Consider the following 18545-nt stretch of genomic DNA (forward strand, 5'->3'; position numbering starts at 1 on the left):
CAACACACCAATAAAGAAAACAACACGGTAGCTATTGAATTATTATAACTACAACAGTTGAACTGTCGTAGTTATAATAATTTTTAGTTTAAGATTCACATCGGAATTATATGTATATATGTATTTATGTGAAGCGGAAATTGAGATAGGTGGTTGCATTTGCCTTCCCTGTATTGTCTTCTAAACGGTACGCGCCTGAGCTCAAGCGATACTCATTCCTTCCTAATTATACTTGGTAGAAAAACCCAATATATTTGACACTCCGGCTTAATTTCTGCGATTAGTGTACCTAGGTTATTTTGTAATGAAACTTTAATTGATAACAAGATATTTGAGACCAGTATCTCTTGATGATAGAGGTCTACGGTATATTTGTAGTGAGCTTGAATATTTATATATATTTTATTGTTGCTTAAAACTAGTGTGATAGTTGACTGATACTACATTACAATCCAGAGGTAATTTAGTTATATGTTGAATGCTCATTCTCTCACTCAACTTCAACTTTTATTGTGTGGTAGGTTAATTATCTCAACTTTTGATTTGTGTTCTCTCAGAATAATTGTACCGAATAAACTCCTTTATTTTGACTCTGTTGTGGTTACTTCAATCCTTTTGGTAGATTCGGGGGTTGAAATTGGTAACAGGGTATTTGAATGGGGAATTGAATTTACCTGGCGCCCATTAACATCTTTATATTAGCAGTGACTACTTTACGAACTCCCCCTTCTTCACTGTAGCTAGCGGCAAATGCCCACCTGTCCTTCGACAATGGTGTGCGAGGAACCCCTAACGTGATACTGCCCACGGGGTAGGTTTCAAAGTACTGTGCGCAACACGTTCGAAAAATGATGATACACTTCCACAATGTGTTTAGGTAAGAAAAGTTTTTGATGATGTTAACATTATCAAATTGAGGCCACGGTTACTTTCTGGGAGATATAATTATGATATCAATAGTATTTTAGTAAGATATAGTTTTTTAAATACTGTTTCAAAACTCATCACGTATCTATCCGATAATGTTATTGAATAAGTAATGGTAATTTTGATACGAGTTTCATGATTTGATAAAATTATGTACAAGCCTTACTGATATTATATGTCAGCGATATATTTCGTTAAATACATCGTTGATAGAAAATTCTGAATGTTCCAAGTAGTGTCAAGCATATATATTTGAGAAAATCATTTGTTGCGTTTTCTTCAAGAGAAAAAGCAACGAAAACTTCGTAACTTCTCTAGAGTTTTTTGGTGAATCGAAAACAGACGCTTCAGTAGTAATGATAGAAATAGAATGAATCATACAGAACTTACCGTATTATTTTTCCACTAAATTATTCAATAACATGAAGGCGAATATTCATAAAAAACTGTTTCATATCATGATCTTCGGTGCCCTTCAGATTGAAGTTTTGGACTCATTCCATTTCAAATAACCCCTCAGGAATCGCCAGTTTACTATCCGACTTTGTTTGGTGAAAATGAAAACCTATTAATTGTCATTTTTCTTTACCTGAGAAATGGTTGCTCTTCAGGCCCTAGACCCAAAGCTCCAATCCATTCGAAGACCGTGCCAACCTCATTATCGAATGATCACTTCTCACAACCACTGAGTCTGAGAATCGTGTCATATCTCAAACCGGTGATAGAGTAGCGATTAGATGGATTTCCATAATCAGAACAATTATTTTCACAGTTTTCAGACCTCTAAAAGTAAATCTCGGTATTTCCTGTGCCTTTTTCCTCTCTTTTTCTCTTTCCGGACCATATTCGCTTCAAGAGGAGGTACAAAATATCGTTTCATTTTGTTGGTCAAACAGTACTACATCAGGCATGTAGCTGAAGAATGGGTCATTCTGATGAAGTACGCAACTCTTATTCTTCACGATTTGGCTGTGACAAGCTGTCTCCTTCCTTTTGTTGCATTGCACGGAGATCTTTGTTTCACGGACCAATTTTGCTCAACTGCTTCAAAGAGCAAAACTCTGTTGGTGCAGTTCCTTAGTTCTTTTCTTGGACGAATCCTGCATGAAGGGTTTTCCGTGTATTCTCACGAATATATTCCTGTTTCTTGTTTTTTGGCTCTCATCTTCTGATCTGGTCTTATGCAATAAATTTTGGGCCCGGTAGAGCTAACAATCTGTGTCTAGCGTACTCATTAGAATTTTTGTTACCTTTGATTCATGAGTGACCTGGCAACCAGTATGGAGTCAATATATCAGTTTCTGACAATTTCTTATGTTCTTCAGGGCATTCTTAGATCATATCCAATCTCACTCTTGAGGGAGAGGGACAAACCACTGGCGTAGTCCTAGACTACTTGAAATCAAAATGTCACATCTTCATTTTTGTGAAGGTACATTCTGAATATCTTAACTATCAAATTATTAGGTCATTAGGTAATTTTTTGAGTAACAATCAGAAATTGGAATTCAATTCTCAACAATATTGGCGAAATAAATTTACTACATACCTATTTTCAGTTTCAACCTTTTCTTTCGCAGTTTTGTGTGTTGGAAAAATTTTTATAAGCGGAGTAAATGAATAGTAATGGATGTTTTATCAATAGAAAAGCTCTAAGTATCGGAATGGATAAAATGTTTTCTATTTCAGAGTTCAATCACACGATTTCTGTTTAGTAGTGTCACAATCTGCGACAACACTGTCGAAAATATATCTCAAATAAAGAGACCACATAGTTTTGAAAACTCGGTGGAGTCTTTCCATGAAAAAAATAATGATGTTTTTATCTCCGACCAGGTCTGAATATATCATATGAAAAAATACTTTTGAAGAACTCATTGTGAAAATTCACTACCGGTTTAGACTAGATTTTTTTTGTATTTTGAAAATACATGAGTGATACAGTGTTCTGAACCCCAACTTTGGATAGAAATAATTGCGACAATAGAGAACAATGTTAGCATATTGAATGATTCAATAATTTCCATTCCGAATCCAAATTAGTGCGTGCTGAGTACACGTTCCACGAACGATAATTTATAAACCAAATAACAGATTGGAAACATATCACAATTGGTGTCGCTGGAATTGCAAAGGCTGCTTCTCAAAAGAAGTTCAGATCAGACCTTCTTTGAAGTATTGTTCTCATGCATGAAGCTCCGCCCCTGAAGCTGCTGGATTCCACCCAGAAAAGAGCCATCCGCCTGATTGGAGACAAGAACCTCCCTTGTAACCTTGATAGGTTACAAGGTTAAAATGTTTGAGATTTGTATCTCTTTTATAGATATTTTTCCGAGGAGTGTTCAAGTGACTCAGCACATTTGATTCCACCAAGACAAGTACATATCAAAAATATGCGACGGAATGTGGTTTTGAGGTTCAACTCAGTACACCTCGAATTCCACTGTTTATGAATCGGAATACAAGGCGTTCGAAATACAATACCACATATATCACTGTCTCCATCCAATATAGGTCTCGTTAGTTGTATTTGGCTGAACCACAAACGAATTGCTGTATTCAACTGGCCTTGGAATACAAGCCCGAGTAGTGAGATATCAATTTCATATGGATAACTTATTTATCATAGACTTCGTAGTTGTTCAGTTTTTAACAGTGTTTTCTTGCAAGTTATATAGCAGTTGAGTTTTCTTTCAAATGAACAATGTTTCGAGACACTGTAATTTTTCAATTGACCGGGCATATTATTATTCTTGCGGTAGATTTGTTATTATCTTTAATACCTAATGCTTACAAGTTCATTTGAAATATGACCCAAAAATTTGTGTTTCGCAAATTTATAGTTTGGTGAATAATTGCTAGGAGTTATGAAACGATAATATGAAATAATAATAAATTAATTTTGGTCCTTTTGCGTTGATCTTTTTCTAATTTCTGTGTAATTTGGTGATTTCAAAAAAAAAACAAACAACTATTTCTATCATCTACCAGTCTGTTATATTTCTATATTCAATAAAAATGAATTTTATTGAACAAATTGTAGAGATATTTTCAACCGTTCAACCGGCGATTTAGTGCTATGAGGTTGGCAAACATGTCAAATTTTAGCAGGTTGGCAATTCTAATGAAATACACAATTGTTAATGGTGTGTAGGCTTTGATGACTGGTGTTTATCCGATGTTTCCGGGTTTATTTTCCGTGATTTGTAGGTTTTTATACTTGACGTTCCGTCTGCTACTGCAGCAGACATTATCGAAGGTGATGCGGCAACAGTCGAAGTGAAAATGGTTCTGGTGCGTTCCTTCTTTTATTGGACAGTCGGATACTCGACTGCTCTTGTACCTGAGTGGTCAGATGTTTCTTCAATTATTGGGAGAATTTTTGTGTTATGAAGTGCTAGTATCTGTCTTGTTGATATTTAAGCTATCTTTCTCATGATTGAAATATTCTTATATTTATGTATTTCTATGGCCTTTTTGCGTGCGTTCGAATGCAATGTCATGATTACTCTCTGAGAAAGCGTGTTCTGTAACTGTTAATTTTGTACATTTTGTCTAGCTATGATTCAAAAATCAACAAGACATGAATACCAGCATATGAAACAACTGAAGAATAGTCAGACCAATCAGGTACAAAAGAAGTCAGCCGTCGACACTTTGACCGTTGCTGTATCACCTTTGATTATGTCTACCACAGTAGTTGATGAAACGACAGGTATTCAATTCCAAGTCACATAACAATACGTTGTTTTGTTTAGAAACTTGCGTAACCGCGACGTTTCCCATTCTCTTATTCAATTTCGTTGACATTACTTCTTTTTGATCAACAAAACTGAATATATTGATTTGATTATTTCTAGTATTTTTAATAATTTCAAGATTCATTACATTTTCACTTCATCTTTTCTTCCAGAGACACAAAATATGTTAACACTATTTCAGACAATGGATGTGAGAACGTGTAACATTAATCGTTCATATGGTTTATGCCAATTACTGGAAAGTACATTACCCCTATAACAGAGATGAACAAAAATTGAGTTATCTGTCTATCCTATAGATGGCCTCTAGATAAGGGTATATGTCATCGGCCTCATTTACTCAGGATTGTCCCTTAATCACAGTTGATTCCAGCAATGTATTTGTGCTTCAGCCTATCACCACTGATGAGATCTAAAGCGGGTGAAAAACAGCGATGTCTGATATTGAACAAGGAATGCATTGTGTTTAAGCTCTGTTTTCCAGCTGGATGCCTCGCAGTGAAAGCTACAGTGAAAAACCCTTGAGGAATTTGGTCAGGTGTCGGTTTCACTGTTTGGCTATGCAAGTGACAACCTCGTTTATCTTTGATATTCGAAGATTGAGTTCTCTCTTCGTATTACTCAACTGTCCCTCAAGGACAGTTGACCACGTAAATGCATTTGTGGTTCAGTTCAGCACCACAGATGATACATATGGCAGATCGAAAAAGTGTTGTCCGGTATTGGACCACAAATGCGTTAGTTTTGGGCTCTGGTTTCAGTGGTTTTCGTCTCATCGATGTTTAAACAGTTGAATATGAAGAAGTATGATATCACAATAATACATATACAGTTGAAGAGAAACTTCCATTTCAATTGCAATTAAAGTGAAATAAGAACAGTTGTTCAACACTCAGATTTCAAAAAGACCTCGTTCAATATTAAAAATATTGTACAGTACATTCATTAGGTTCTGACAACTCATGTTCCTCTGGAAAAAACGAATGATCTCACTCAATATGTAAATTATATTCATATTCAGCCAAAGATCGATATGTAAATCTGTAATAATAATGTTTAATGCAGCAGTCAATGCACCTTCATACCTAAAATCTGGGGGTTGAGTCACAAACTACATCCAAAAGAGGCGTGTTGAATTGCAATTGTCACCATGAAAACAAGGTCATGATCTTGACATATATTTCAGTGAATCTGTATCTGAAAATGAACAGTGTTTTCACATGATATGATCAGGAAGAAGTCAAGGAGTTGAAAAACGCTAACAACGCTAATATTTGTTACTCCCAAGAAAGCATCCAATTCAAACAAAGAAGATAAAAATCTGCGGGATTCACTAATGTAAAAAAGTACTTCAAAGTTATTAGACGTATTAGACCTCTTCGTTTAGAAAGGAACGAGTATGACAGCAACAAAAAGGTAACACTGTACAATGAAACACAATGCGAAAAGTTTGAATGACGACACAAATGTTCATAATGGCAGGATTTTCATTTCTTTTGATAAAACTTCTCGTGAAATTCAGTTTTACAAAGCTTTTCGAATTGAACTAGAGTATATAAAGAGCAAACACGATGCCTTACTACAAGAACATCAATGGCTATTTCTTACTATGATATTGATGTCATCTGTAATTACGAAACAACTCTTCATCCGATGTGTCTATTCAAGAATTTCTCACCAATTAATAGTGTTTTAAAAGGTGATGAAACTTCAATAGCAGTCAAATCAGATTATAACACATTACCCGTCGAATTTGCTGCGTTACAAGATTTGCTTCCTGAAATAGATCTCTCTCTCTCTAGGTTATCTCGGCTATTGCTTTCGTGCAGCGCATTTAGCCAGGATTGAAATAGATATAACTGGTATAACCGGCAATTTTATTGTAACAATTGTTGTGGTGTACATTCCACCACATGCGTAATGTATGAATTATTTTTATAATTTTTTGTTGTGAATGAAGAATTTCTGGTACGAGTTAACTTCAATATTCCTAATCTTGATAACAATGGAGTTCCAAAGAGTTTATGAAGTACCGTGCTGAAACTGTAACAAAACTAACATCGGTCAGATTAACAGGCGAAGTAATATTCGCAAGAATGAACACAAATTATCAGTGAAGGGAAAAGTCATTACGTCTTCTCTTCCAACACGTATTGGCGATAGGACACAACATCAATTTCGAGAACAAAAACACTAGCAAGAAATGAAATCTTCCTAGAAACGCCACTTTCCCAAAGGCACCGCTCTTAAAGTGCCTTAGGGATTTTCCTGTAGTGCTGGTGTTGAGTCTTGCAAAAAAAATAACTCTGGAGCAATCAGAGAGGCTATTGAAATTGAAAACCAACGTAGTATTATGAAGGAGCAACGTGGAGATCCATATTGTCACTTCACAAAATCTAACAGGCCGCACAACCCCAAGAGCAGAACTCAGTCCGTGATAATTCAGGTATAATGACAAAAGTAAGCAAGACAGTACAGGTTATCGTGTCAACACAGGTAATCGGGTCAAACAGGCAATAGGATCAGTCTAGTTCTGAACTCTAAACATCACTAGAAGATGGCAAATGAGACTTTGCTGAAACGGTGTGGAAATAATCCTCGTGAAATATATATATATATATATATATATATATATATATATATATATATATATATATATATATATATATATATATATATATATATATATATATATAGCAGACAAGCACTATTAGCCTTGAACAGAGTGTTACTTCAGAGGCAGTACTAGAGTGCTACCAAGATTTAGCCAAAGCCTCGGTAGATAATAACATTATCCTGAGGTGGGTTAAAGGGCACGACAGGAGTAAAGGTAATCGCATTGCCGACTCTTTAGCCAAGGAAGCGGCTGGACTCCACCTCCATAATATGGGGCTAGTGGACACACTTCTATGCAGAATGTGTGATCAGAAAGATGAGACTGTCAGGCATGTCCTGTGTGAGTGCCCGGAGTTATCGTCAATAAGAGAGTGTGTGTTCGGCGAGTCTTGGCCTACACCTGCTGATATAAAGGAGACGTCTCCCAGCGACCTGTCCACCTTCCTAGAAAGGACAGGATGGACGATGACCTAGGAGGACAACTCCTCGGGAGGATGTACAATGGGTCATATGTGGCCTAAGTGCGTGGGCTTACACTCACCCTCCCTACTCTACAGATACAGATAAAGCTCTGCATGGAAAAGATTATTTGAAATAGTGATTCATTAAATCTGACACATGACACATCTGACACATGAGGCATTCTTCGGCGTGAATTTGTTGCTTTCTGCTTCGAATATAAAATCAAGTTTTGATTATTTTACTATCAACAACAGTACTTGTGATGCACTGTTTGGAACCTTTGGTGTAGTGATGAATATTACGGGAGTTTTTTTCCAACACCAAACCGTTATTTTAACACCTCAACACGTGTTTCGGCCTCCAAGTGACCATCTTCAAGAGAAAGATCAAACTCGATATTACTTCTTGATCTTCCTCTTGAAGATGTACACTTGGTGATCGAAACACATGCTGAGGTGTTAAAATAACGGTTTTCTGTTAGGAAAATACTCCAGTAATATTTATCAACAACAGGATAGCATAGCATAGCATTGCATAGCATAGGATAGCATTGCATTGTTTCAAGGAAGATGATATCTTTCTATGCTATTCAAGGTTTGGTTTTTGGAAATTATATTCGGAACGTTTATTTCAGTAAAAAATCTCATGTTAAAAAAGACACTTTTCTCTTCCAAGAACAACAATGCGCCCCTCACAGGGTGTGTTTCGCTAACCAAGTTAGGATCACCAGGAGATGAGAGGAGTTTTGGTTATCTCCTGATAGCGCTAAATATGAAAATGAAAATTCTCAAGAATGAAAATTGCAAATTCAAAAGTTTCTCCTGATTGTCGCAGAATTAATCTATATTTTATTTTCAGAAAAATGATTCGCAGCCTAGGAAAATTTTGGGAGTTTGGTGGTGGTCGAATGGTAAGTGAACCTTAAACTTTATACTTTCTGAATGATATTACAGAAAAAACTCACCAATGAGTATATTGAGTAAATAAAACAACAATTACTATAAATAACCTTTTTTCATGAGTAAAAATCGGAAGTGAAGTATAGTTACAGAAATATTGAAAGTAGAAACTCACATAACGAAACCTGAATTGAGAAGTGAGATCGCCTACCCAACGTGTAGTAGAATTCAGTAGTGAGAATATTCTGTTACTAACTTATTTCATTACTAACTTATTGGAAGAAACTTCTTACTGAATTTTAATTTTTAGGTGAAATACTAGTAAATCATGGATTCTGAAATCAATACCGCATGATATGACTGTGAAGGAATGTTAGTGTAATTATTTAAAATTATTTGAAAAACTGATCTGCAATTCACTTCATGGAACTTAAAAATATTCATATGTGCGATTCTGTATCGATTTCATAAAATGATTCACTCAAACTGTTTTGATGTAGATGTCCTTCATAGATCATTACCTGCTGACTAGTTCAAGTTCAAGACTTGAAGTAGTATGAAATATAATATGACGAAATATTAAATATTTATTCGCCGTACCAAAAAATGAAAGAGTTGGTCACATTTCATATTGTGTGAGTTGGGAAAATCAAATACACATATATAATCATTATTCATTTTTCTATTAAATTGAATTATTCATCGATTACTAGAAAACGACAAACATTATTTTTATCTTGAGCATATCATTTTCATTTATAATTTGAGGAATAATGAAGAACAAATGTGATATTGTTGATAGGAACTATTTGATCTGTGATAATTCAACAGTCAGCTGCTGTCACATAGAATGAACAAGATGGTCGAATTTCCACATAAACGTGGTCACATAGCAGTCACAAATAATGCAACCTTTCATTTCAATTCGGACAATAACATAAAACGATAAACTAATGGAAATTTTGAATGAAGTTTTTCAGAAATTGTTGACTTATGAAAAATATATATGATAGATTTTTTTCCGTTTGAAATTATGAGACTCCTCGAACAGGATTGAACCACAATTGAATAATGAAATATTTTTCAAAACTGACTCATTTGGTATGAAATTCACGTATCTTTCTGAATTTTATTTTCTAGAAGAAAGATATCAAGGAATAACTGAATAATTTATGTAGTTCGTAACTATTTCTAAAAAAGTTCTCATTGATGTTTTTGGATATTTTTATTCTTCTTATATCAATTCAGTCTAGAAAAGCCTGAAAGATTATATTTTCCAATTTTATCATTTTACAGACGTGAATTCTCAATTGTATTTCAGAAATTTATTCTTGATTGAAATTAATTGTTTCTATCTGTGCGTGATTCATCTCGTCAAATAGGTACTTCAATGAACCTTCTTGTAAAAGTCCTTACAATCACTTTTCATTCCTTCCGTATTCACAACACCACTTGTTCCGCATAAGATTTATTGATTCACGTGTACTTCCTGTTTCAATATCCCATTTTTGTCTATATGAAATTTATTTATGCTTTTTGTGTCCTTCGAAACAGAAAACAACACAATGAAGAAATGTTTAGCAAACTTGTTCACTTTAGATATATTCGAGAAATTAAATCAAATTCAATCAAACGTTATATGTCGAGAAACGTTCGTTCCTATTTTCATTTTAGATATGAGAGATTTGCAAAATACTTCTGTTTATTATTCAGTTGAATATCTGTTTATATGTATATGCATATTAAAAGTTTTTCAAAGTTGATTTAAAAAAGTATAAACATGAGATTCAGAATTTTTTCATATTCTTCCGGTAGTTTTTTCTGAGAAATAATATTCGGTTTTTTTCATGTGATTGCATATTATGAGTATTGCTTCTGTATCATACTTGATGAAAATTAATAACCCCATCCATGATAGTGATTATAAAATTATCATAATGAATTTTATACATAACGCGAGATATTGTAGATGTACCAGTAACTGATTAAGCTACCATGTAGCGAAACGAGTTTAAAATGAAATTCATTATTGAAATTTTATAATTATGATCATGGAGAGTAGAATTGTCATTGATATGTATTCTTTATTGAAGGCATGAGAAATTAGCAAAATAAGATAAATTTCAGAACTTTTAGGCAAAAGTTTTTCTCGTAACTTCTTAGTTATGCCAATTTTTATTCCACTTTTATTGGATTTGTTCAATTTATAGATGAATAGAAACACTAGTCTTTTGAGTGAATCTTTTTTTTTGTCAAAAACTCTCCATGCGAGAAATGATATTGACCCAACTTTGTAATGGGGCAAGAATCAAAATTTGTTTCCCTTATTGAGATAATTAATTTATGGAGCCTAATATAAAAAAATCATCAATGTATTTCAAAATTTGAAAAACTTTGAAAATTGAAGTGTCAATTCGACATTGTGAAGCTGCGTCACTACTCAGTACGTCTGAAAGTAGTACTGAAACTTGGATCTTATCATTATTACATCACATAATTAAAGGTATGAAATCAAAATCTGACTTAATGAAATTTGTGATTTCAAAACATTTATTCGTAATGAAAGGTGGATGTAAGTGTGTCCCTGCAAAAAAATCTGTGTGCTAAAACCAGTTTCACTTTGTGGTCAATTGAATCAGTGGAATGAACAAGAAGTCGAAAAAATAAAAAAAATCCATTTTCTATTTCTTTTACATATTTGATAAAACTTCATTCATCCATTCATAAAACAGATCAGCTCCCACATGAAGGTATACGGGGAGAAAGAAGAATGATAGTTGTGGGAGGAAGGGGATGCGCAAAAGGAGGAGCTCAGAATGACCCCACAAATACGCCACCTCATGGTCCCATGGTTGGACAGTGAATGACGCTCCCGCTGATGTTAGCTCTCCATTCAACAGAGCTTCATTTCAGACTTCGTCTATGACGTGTCGTTTTTGCCAAAGCTTACTTGAGAGTTAACTTTTTGTTGCATATTTGATACATTCAAGTTACTGCTACATTTAACTTAATGCCTAAAATTCCTAGAAAAAGTTGTTGAGAAAAACAGTTGAGATTTGAAACAAACCTCCTACGCCAAGCCAACCGGCTACCGTACCGATTATGACAATTGAATTTTCAAAATGTTCCAATATGGGTAGAAAATCATATCCAGCACACATTCGAATAATTCTACTTACTTTAAGATAAGGAGAGCTGTCTGGTACCAGGTTTATTCTGGTTCTAACATCCGAAACTGTTGATCATGCCCATTTTGTTATGTAGCATTATCTAACCTCAATCATCAGTTATTTGAATCAAATAAATAAAAAAACATCCCAGCAAATAGCCCAAACAAATTTCCACGTGAATGCGCATGAGCAACGGGAACAGTTCTGCATCGAGAGCAAGAACGATTCGGGACGGTTCAAGACAGTTCAGGATCAATTCGCAGTTGAAACCAGAACAGGGGATTCATCAGTCCGAAATTATCCTCAATGAATCAAAACGCTTTATATCAACTGCGCATGATCCTGACGTCCTAGAAACTGAAATTCTTAGAACCAGAACAAACCTATTATAAAATTTATGTTTTTTGTTCCTCATGTCTCAGATCGAATTCATTCATAATTCAATATAAGATATTTATTATGGTATGAACAAAATCCAATTTCGAAACTAGAATGGGTGTTACTTTCAAAAAAGTATAAACAAATTTTTAAATTTCTGGTTTCATATCGATTCAAGATGAGTATCTTGATATATATCATGATGTCAAATCTCACTTGAATGGTCGATATCAATACTTTTTAAGTTTTTGTCTTGCTGATTTGTGACTCGTCTGTAGTTATTGACTATTTTCTCTTGAAAGAATTATTTTTTTCAACCTCTACTATAGGAGCATTCTCAGAATCTTCATTTATGTTCAACCTCTGGTCCGCTTCTCGATTTCCTTCTCACTAGAAAACTTAAGGAATCTTATGATGAATTCAAAACAAATACTCGTGACCGAATTTCAAACCCATATTTGAATTTTGTAAAAAAAACAATCATCCAATATGGCGATATTCTGAAGAAAATGTGTCTAGAATAAATAATTTCAAGAAGTGGAGAGTTATTTAGGTTGCATTCATGTTTATTTAGCGGTAATTTTGCATATTAGCTAGAAATTTGATTCATAAAACTTGTTCTTATATGTCTTTTATAATTGTTCTCGAAATAAAATTGACTTTTGCAAAATTTATGCTAAAAAGCTATTCAAAAAAAAATCTAATACGATGTCGACTGTACTGGTCACATTGCCATTCTTAGACATATTGGTGCAGAGGAGAGACACTGTGTGGAAAATATCTGTATACCGTGAACTCTCATTTACAAGGGACAGTATCTCAATCACGAATCCAACCACCACCAATCTACCAAAAGAGGAATCATCAAGACTATAGTGGATCGTGCTTTCGGGCTCTGTAATATGAAGAAAGGTCTCGAGAAAGAACTAAGCATCATCAAAAAATATCTTCAACGGAATGGTTACTCCATGGAACAGAGATTTTGGCTAGAAAAGAGCGAAGTCATCATATGAAAGAGAAGCTTGCCCTTTCCTACGTCAAACATTTGTCGAAGAATACATCATCAGAACCTGCTTCGGAAATACCATCCGTAGCAGCCTCACGAAAAATAGGCCACCAAACACGGACTGCGATTCTAAGAATTGCATTCACCAACTCCCTGTGAGTGCGGCAGATCTTATATCGGTGAAACTAAGAGACCATTGAAAGTCCGCATTGCCGAGCAAAAGTGAAACACACACCGAGGATAAACCATTATAGACATCATCCACAGAAAGGAACACTGGTTTGAGAGGAAGTTCAATGAAGCTGCATAAATGTTGTCCAACAACGCATTCAGCCAAGCCAGCGTAGAGCTACGCAACATATGGAAACTTGTTATCAGACGGAATAACGTTCAATTTCCGCCAAACCGGTTAAACGGGAAGAGAGAAGAGGGAATGGGTGAAAGCATTCGTATGGCCTTTATATAGTCATCTTCCGGGAAATAATCCAGTCATCACCTGAAAACGATTGTGGATACTAACAATCTATCTAAACGTCGTGAAGTATCTTGGTTTGATATCCTTTTTTCAAATAATTTTTATTTTCTAATTTCATTTTTAATTTTCTATTTTTTCCCATTTTTTTGTTTTATTGTAACTCCATTTCACGTTTTAATTTCTGATATAATTGATATTTTCAGTTATTCATTTCAATTTTATTTGTTCTTTCATATTAATTAATGGAAGTCCGAACTAGTAAAATTCACAATGAAATATTATCAACGACTCTCAAACAGAAATATTTATACTCTATTGAAAACAAGTCATAGTGAAATTGATATTTTTTGAAGAATGTTTCTAGATGATAACCCTTTTACTGAAATTTAAGAGATAAAAAGCATTAATGTTTGGAAAATTTCAGTACTTAATTTCACCAATGAAAAAATATTGATATACAGTCCATTACATATTCTACTTTCAGAAGATAACAATTCTAAAACTAGGGTTTTTAAAGAAATCAGTTTGTATTGGGTAAATGTTTTTATGAGTTATCTAGCATGTCGGTAATAATTACATATTATAACCATTGGCGTTTTGTTTACTTATCTTTTCGCAGTTGACCTATATAATTATTCATATAGTGTCAGGGCAACCAGTATTCACTAATTGGAGAAAACCTTGACAACATCATATACGATTTTTTAATCCTTTACACCCGGAGTACACGGGCGTATACCTATTTCAACGCTCTGCAAATGCGCATTGAGATTGACCTTGTACGGACGTTGTTGAAACAACCACATTGAGTCTTATGAGCCAATGCAGATGAGCGAATGAGGGAGTGAGCGTCGCCGGTCTGAGTCAACTCATAACAGATAGTCTTTCAACAATCTTCATAATAACGAATTATATTTGCGTTGCGTTGAGTTGTACGCCCTTGTGCATAGGGCATCAATATTCATAGAACCTACAGAGTATGTAATTGGGGGTTCTGCCTCCTGCGTATCTTGAGGTACATCAATATGAAGTTGGAAAACCTCAGGTAGCCTTTTCAGAGATATACAAAAAAGTCGATTTTTTTATATTATAAGGTCTTGATAACGGCCATCTTGTTGAAGCAAAATCTATCAAATCAGTTGTTATTCATTCAGTCTGTTTTGTTAAATCACCATGGACAGGTATTGCATTCAACATCACGTGCAAATGATGAAATTGTTTTATCAAAATGGGTGTACTATTCGTGCAATGTACCGCGAGCTTCGCAAAGGACCACGCACACTCTTTATGGAAAATGGCTTTCTGTCGAATCGCTTGAAATTTTAGTATTTTGTTGAGCTCGATATACTGATCAGAAGTCACCATAGGCACAAAAAAATTCTATGTATAGTTTTTGAAATACAAGGTGTCAAAGTTGGAAAATGCCACTTTCAGACCAATATTAAATAGTTAATATTACACATAATTATCGGTAGAATTGAAAAAAACTAAATGGAGTCTATAGTTCCGATCTTAGACCAAACTTCCATAAATATATATGTTATGAACTTCAAAGAATAACATACAGGATGAATCGTTATATAGAGCGATTCACAATTTTTGTTGCGGTATATATTATGGTTTCGCAATGATTCGTTTTTTACATTTCAACAAAATTTTCACTTGAATCAGGTGAAAATGTACAGAAACTAAAATTAGAAATGATCAACAGTGTGATTCAAATAACTCATATCTATTTATAGGATTTTGAAATATTTTTGTTACATTTCGCCCTGTATACTAAAATTTTGACTGTCAAATTCTTTTATATTTCAGCATTCCATAGTGAATGTGATTTGTGAATTTGAGTGAAAATTACAGAAAAATCGAATGTACTGTTTTCTATTCGTAACCTGGCATAGTCATGTAGGTATATTTTTCAAGGATATTGAAAATGTGATTAAACATCATACATGACTTATGAAGTAATCGATTTGAAATACAAATTCAAAAAAAGATATTTCAATTTTGTATTGATATTTCTAACGTGAGAGTTTCATTTGAACATTTGCTATACTAAATGAAACCTCAAAAATGAGAGATATCAAAGTTATTCAATATTTCGAATCATGTTGACATCTCCTGTTAGAATATACCTAGAGAGTACAGATTGTGACAAAGAATTAGAATATCAAACATATTTTTCATATACATTTTTGAACAACTGAACAACTGAATTGGTATAAAATTAATGGAGAATTCATTATATGATATCAAATAAATCGTGGCATTCGGACAAATCAGAAAAATGATGAAATATCGGAAAAACCTCACTCTCGCTCACATGGCGATTGCTCTATCAACTGACCTACCTAAGGTTTGGATTCAAAATTAGATAAGATATCTTCCCATATTTTCCATCATTTCTAGTGAGAGAGTGGTAATGATGAGTAGAGCATAAGAACGATTACAACTGAACAAATTGAACCTTTTTATCTTCTTTGACCTGAAGACCGACATTTTGCCGGTTACAACAGAGCTTTAGAGGTAACTTGATTTCTGAATTGTATTTTGAGCCAATTATCTGAACTATGTGAGAGATCTAGCTCCCGGAAACTATATTATAATATCAAAAAACTGTCGTCAAGTCGAAAAATTATGATACGAAACAAGGTAAAGTCCTACGATTTTTTTCTCAACTCACCTTATATACATAATGAATTATGCTTTTATTTTGAACAACCTCGTGCGATATGATTCATTATTGTGGGATAAGGCAAATTGGATCGTCGTCTTTTCAAAACTCATCTTCCGAGAGCGAAATCACATTTTCAATATCCTTGAAAAATATGCCTACTTGACTATGCCAGGTTATAAATAGAAAACGGTATAGATACGAATTATCTGTAATTCTTACTCAAATTCACAAATCACATTAACTATAGAATGCTAAAAAATAATAGAATTTGACAGTCAAAATTTTAGAATACAGGGTGAAATGTAACAAAAATATTTCAAAATCCTATAAATAGATATGATTTATTTGAATCACACTGTTGATCATTTCTGATTTTGGTTTCTGTACATTTTCACTTGATTCAAGCGAACATTTTGTTGGAATGTAAAAACCGAATCGTATAAAATAATAAATCTAATATTTTCGGTGTATTGTGGCCTTAGCTAGAAATAGTTGAATGAGTTGTTGTGATTTTTTTAACAATATGCAAAAAAGCGTCAACTCATTTTGGAGGTTCATTTTTCATTTTATAGTACCCAAAAATAATAACGATTCATCCTGTATATTATTCTTTAAAGTTCATAACATATATATGGAAGTTTGATTTGAGATCAGAACTATAGACTCCATTTAGTTTTTTTCAATTCTACCAATTATTTTGTGTGATATTAACTAGTTAATATTGGTCTGAAAGTGACATTTTCCAGCTTTGACACCTTGTATTTCGAAAACTATACATAGCATTTTTTGTGCCTATGATGACTTTTGATCAGTAGATCGAGCTCAACAAAATACTAAAATTTCAAGCGATTCGACTGAGAGCCATTTTGCAAAAGGAGTGTGCGTGATCCTTCGACTGTCGCCATAATCGTCCTACCGAGATGACTATTTGCGATGTGGTGGATAAATTTGAGTTTACTGATTCAGTAAACGATCAACCAACATCAGTACTTCGATGGAATGCAAGATCTGCCAAAAACATCGCCACTGTCTGTGGAGTGTGCAGAAGAATACGAGGCAGTCGATTTCGCGTCGCTCATAAGAACCCAACCTTCTGCAGACCACAACTTGAAGAATTTTTCATGGTAATTTGGGCCCGTACAAAATTCAACTGACCTAGGAACTGAAGGTAAATGACCATAGACAACGACGTGTGTTCGTTGAATGGGCTCGGGAGCAGCTGGCAACTGACCGTGATTTCCATCGAAAAATCATCTTCATCGATGAGGCCCATTTCTGGATCAATGTTATAGTTCAAGTAAACGATATAGTGCAACCTACCTTCCAACAGCTCCCCTTTAAAAATATAGTTAGGAAGCTAACTAATTTCGTTATTCAATAATAATTTCTGATTATATAAGAATCACAATAACAATAACTAGTGACGACACTTGAGGGCCAGGGAGATTGCGACCTTGTCCTCGAGTCATGTAAGTATAGTTCCGAGTGATTCTTAAAAATGGCTCCAAAGCAGGAGGCGAAACGTCGAAAAGATGAAAATTACAGACGTGGTTCAACCCGGAAAAAATTATATCAAATTACTTCTGAATACTACTGGAATGATTGCTGAATAAAACTTTCCGCTTCTTGAAATTATTTATTCTAGACACATTTTTTTCAGAATATCGCTATATTATATGATTTTTTCTTCACAAAATTCCTCTTCTATATCACTGTCGTCATTTGAATAAATAATGAATTCATTTCCACCATTAATATCCGTGTTAGGAATCACACGTTATAAGGTAAGACCTCGTTAGTCCTCAGCTCGCATAAGTTTCTCAGCTTCTGAGAGTTGTCGTTCGTATGGGGGCGACAGCTGATTAACGGAAAAACAGATTTTGAACAGTTTTTTCTCAATATAGAAATGTCCAATCTCCATATATAGTCTTTCTCAACTGAAGTTACTTTTTTATTCCTTTTCTGCTAGTCTTCTTCGGTAATATTAGATACTTCTTCTGTAACTAGCTCTATTACCTTCTTATCAAATTGTGGAAAATTATTTTTACGCCTGATGCTTTGTTTCAATTTTCCCCAAATCCACTCGATGGGATTGAAGTCTCAATATGGTGTGTCCAAACATTTCATCAATACTCTCAAAGGCATACAATTTTTCAAATGTATTTGTCTGTAAA

General features: G+C 34.2%; 1 protein-coding gene across 3 annotated transcripts in view; it reads left to right on the top strand.

The window, feature by feature from the left end:
• LOC111503637 (facilitated trehalose transporter Tret1) overlaps nt 1-18545 on the top strand; it is a 65852-nt gene that overhangs the window by 14273 nt on the left and 33034 nt on the right. For all 3 annotated transcript variants that reach the window (XM_023157991.2, XM_023157990.2, XM_023157989.2), the window contains exon 2: nt 8625-8676. In XM_023157991.2, the coding sequence (XP_023013759.1) occupies nt 8629-8676 (48 nt within the window). In that variant the 5' untranslated portion in view covers nt 8625-8628. The remainder of the gene's footprint in view (nt 1-8624; nt 8677-18545) is intronic.

This window comes from Leptinotarsa decemlineata, unplaced genomic scaffold (genome assembly GCF_025532065.1).
Source record: "Leptinotarsa decemlineata unplaced genomic scaffold, Ldec_3_MD MMD2_tig00026340_RagTag_RagTag, whole genome shotgun sequence".
NCBI lineage: Eukaryota > Metazoa > Arthropoda > Insecta > Coleoptera > Chrysomelidae > Leptinotarsa > Leptinotarsa decemlineata.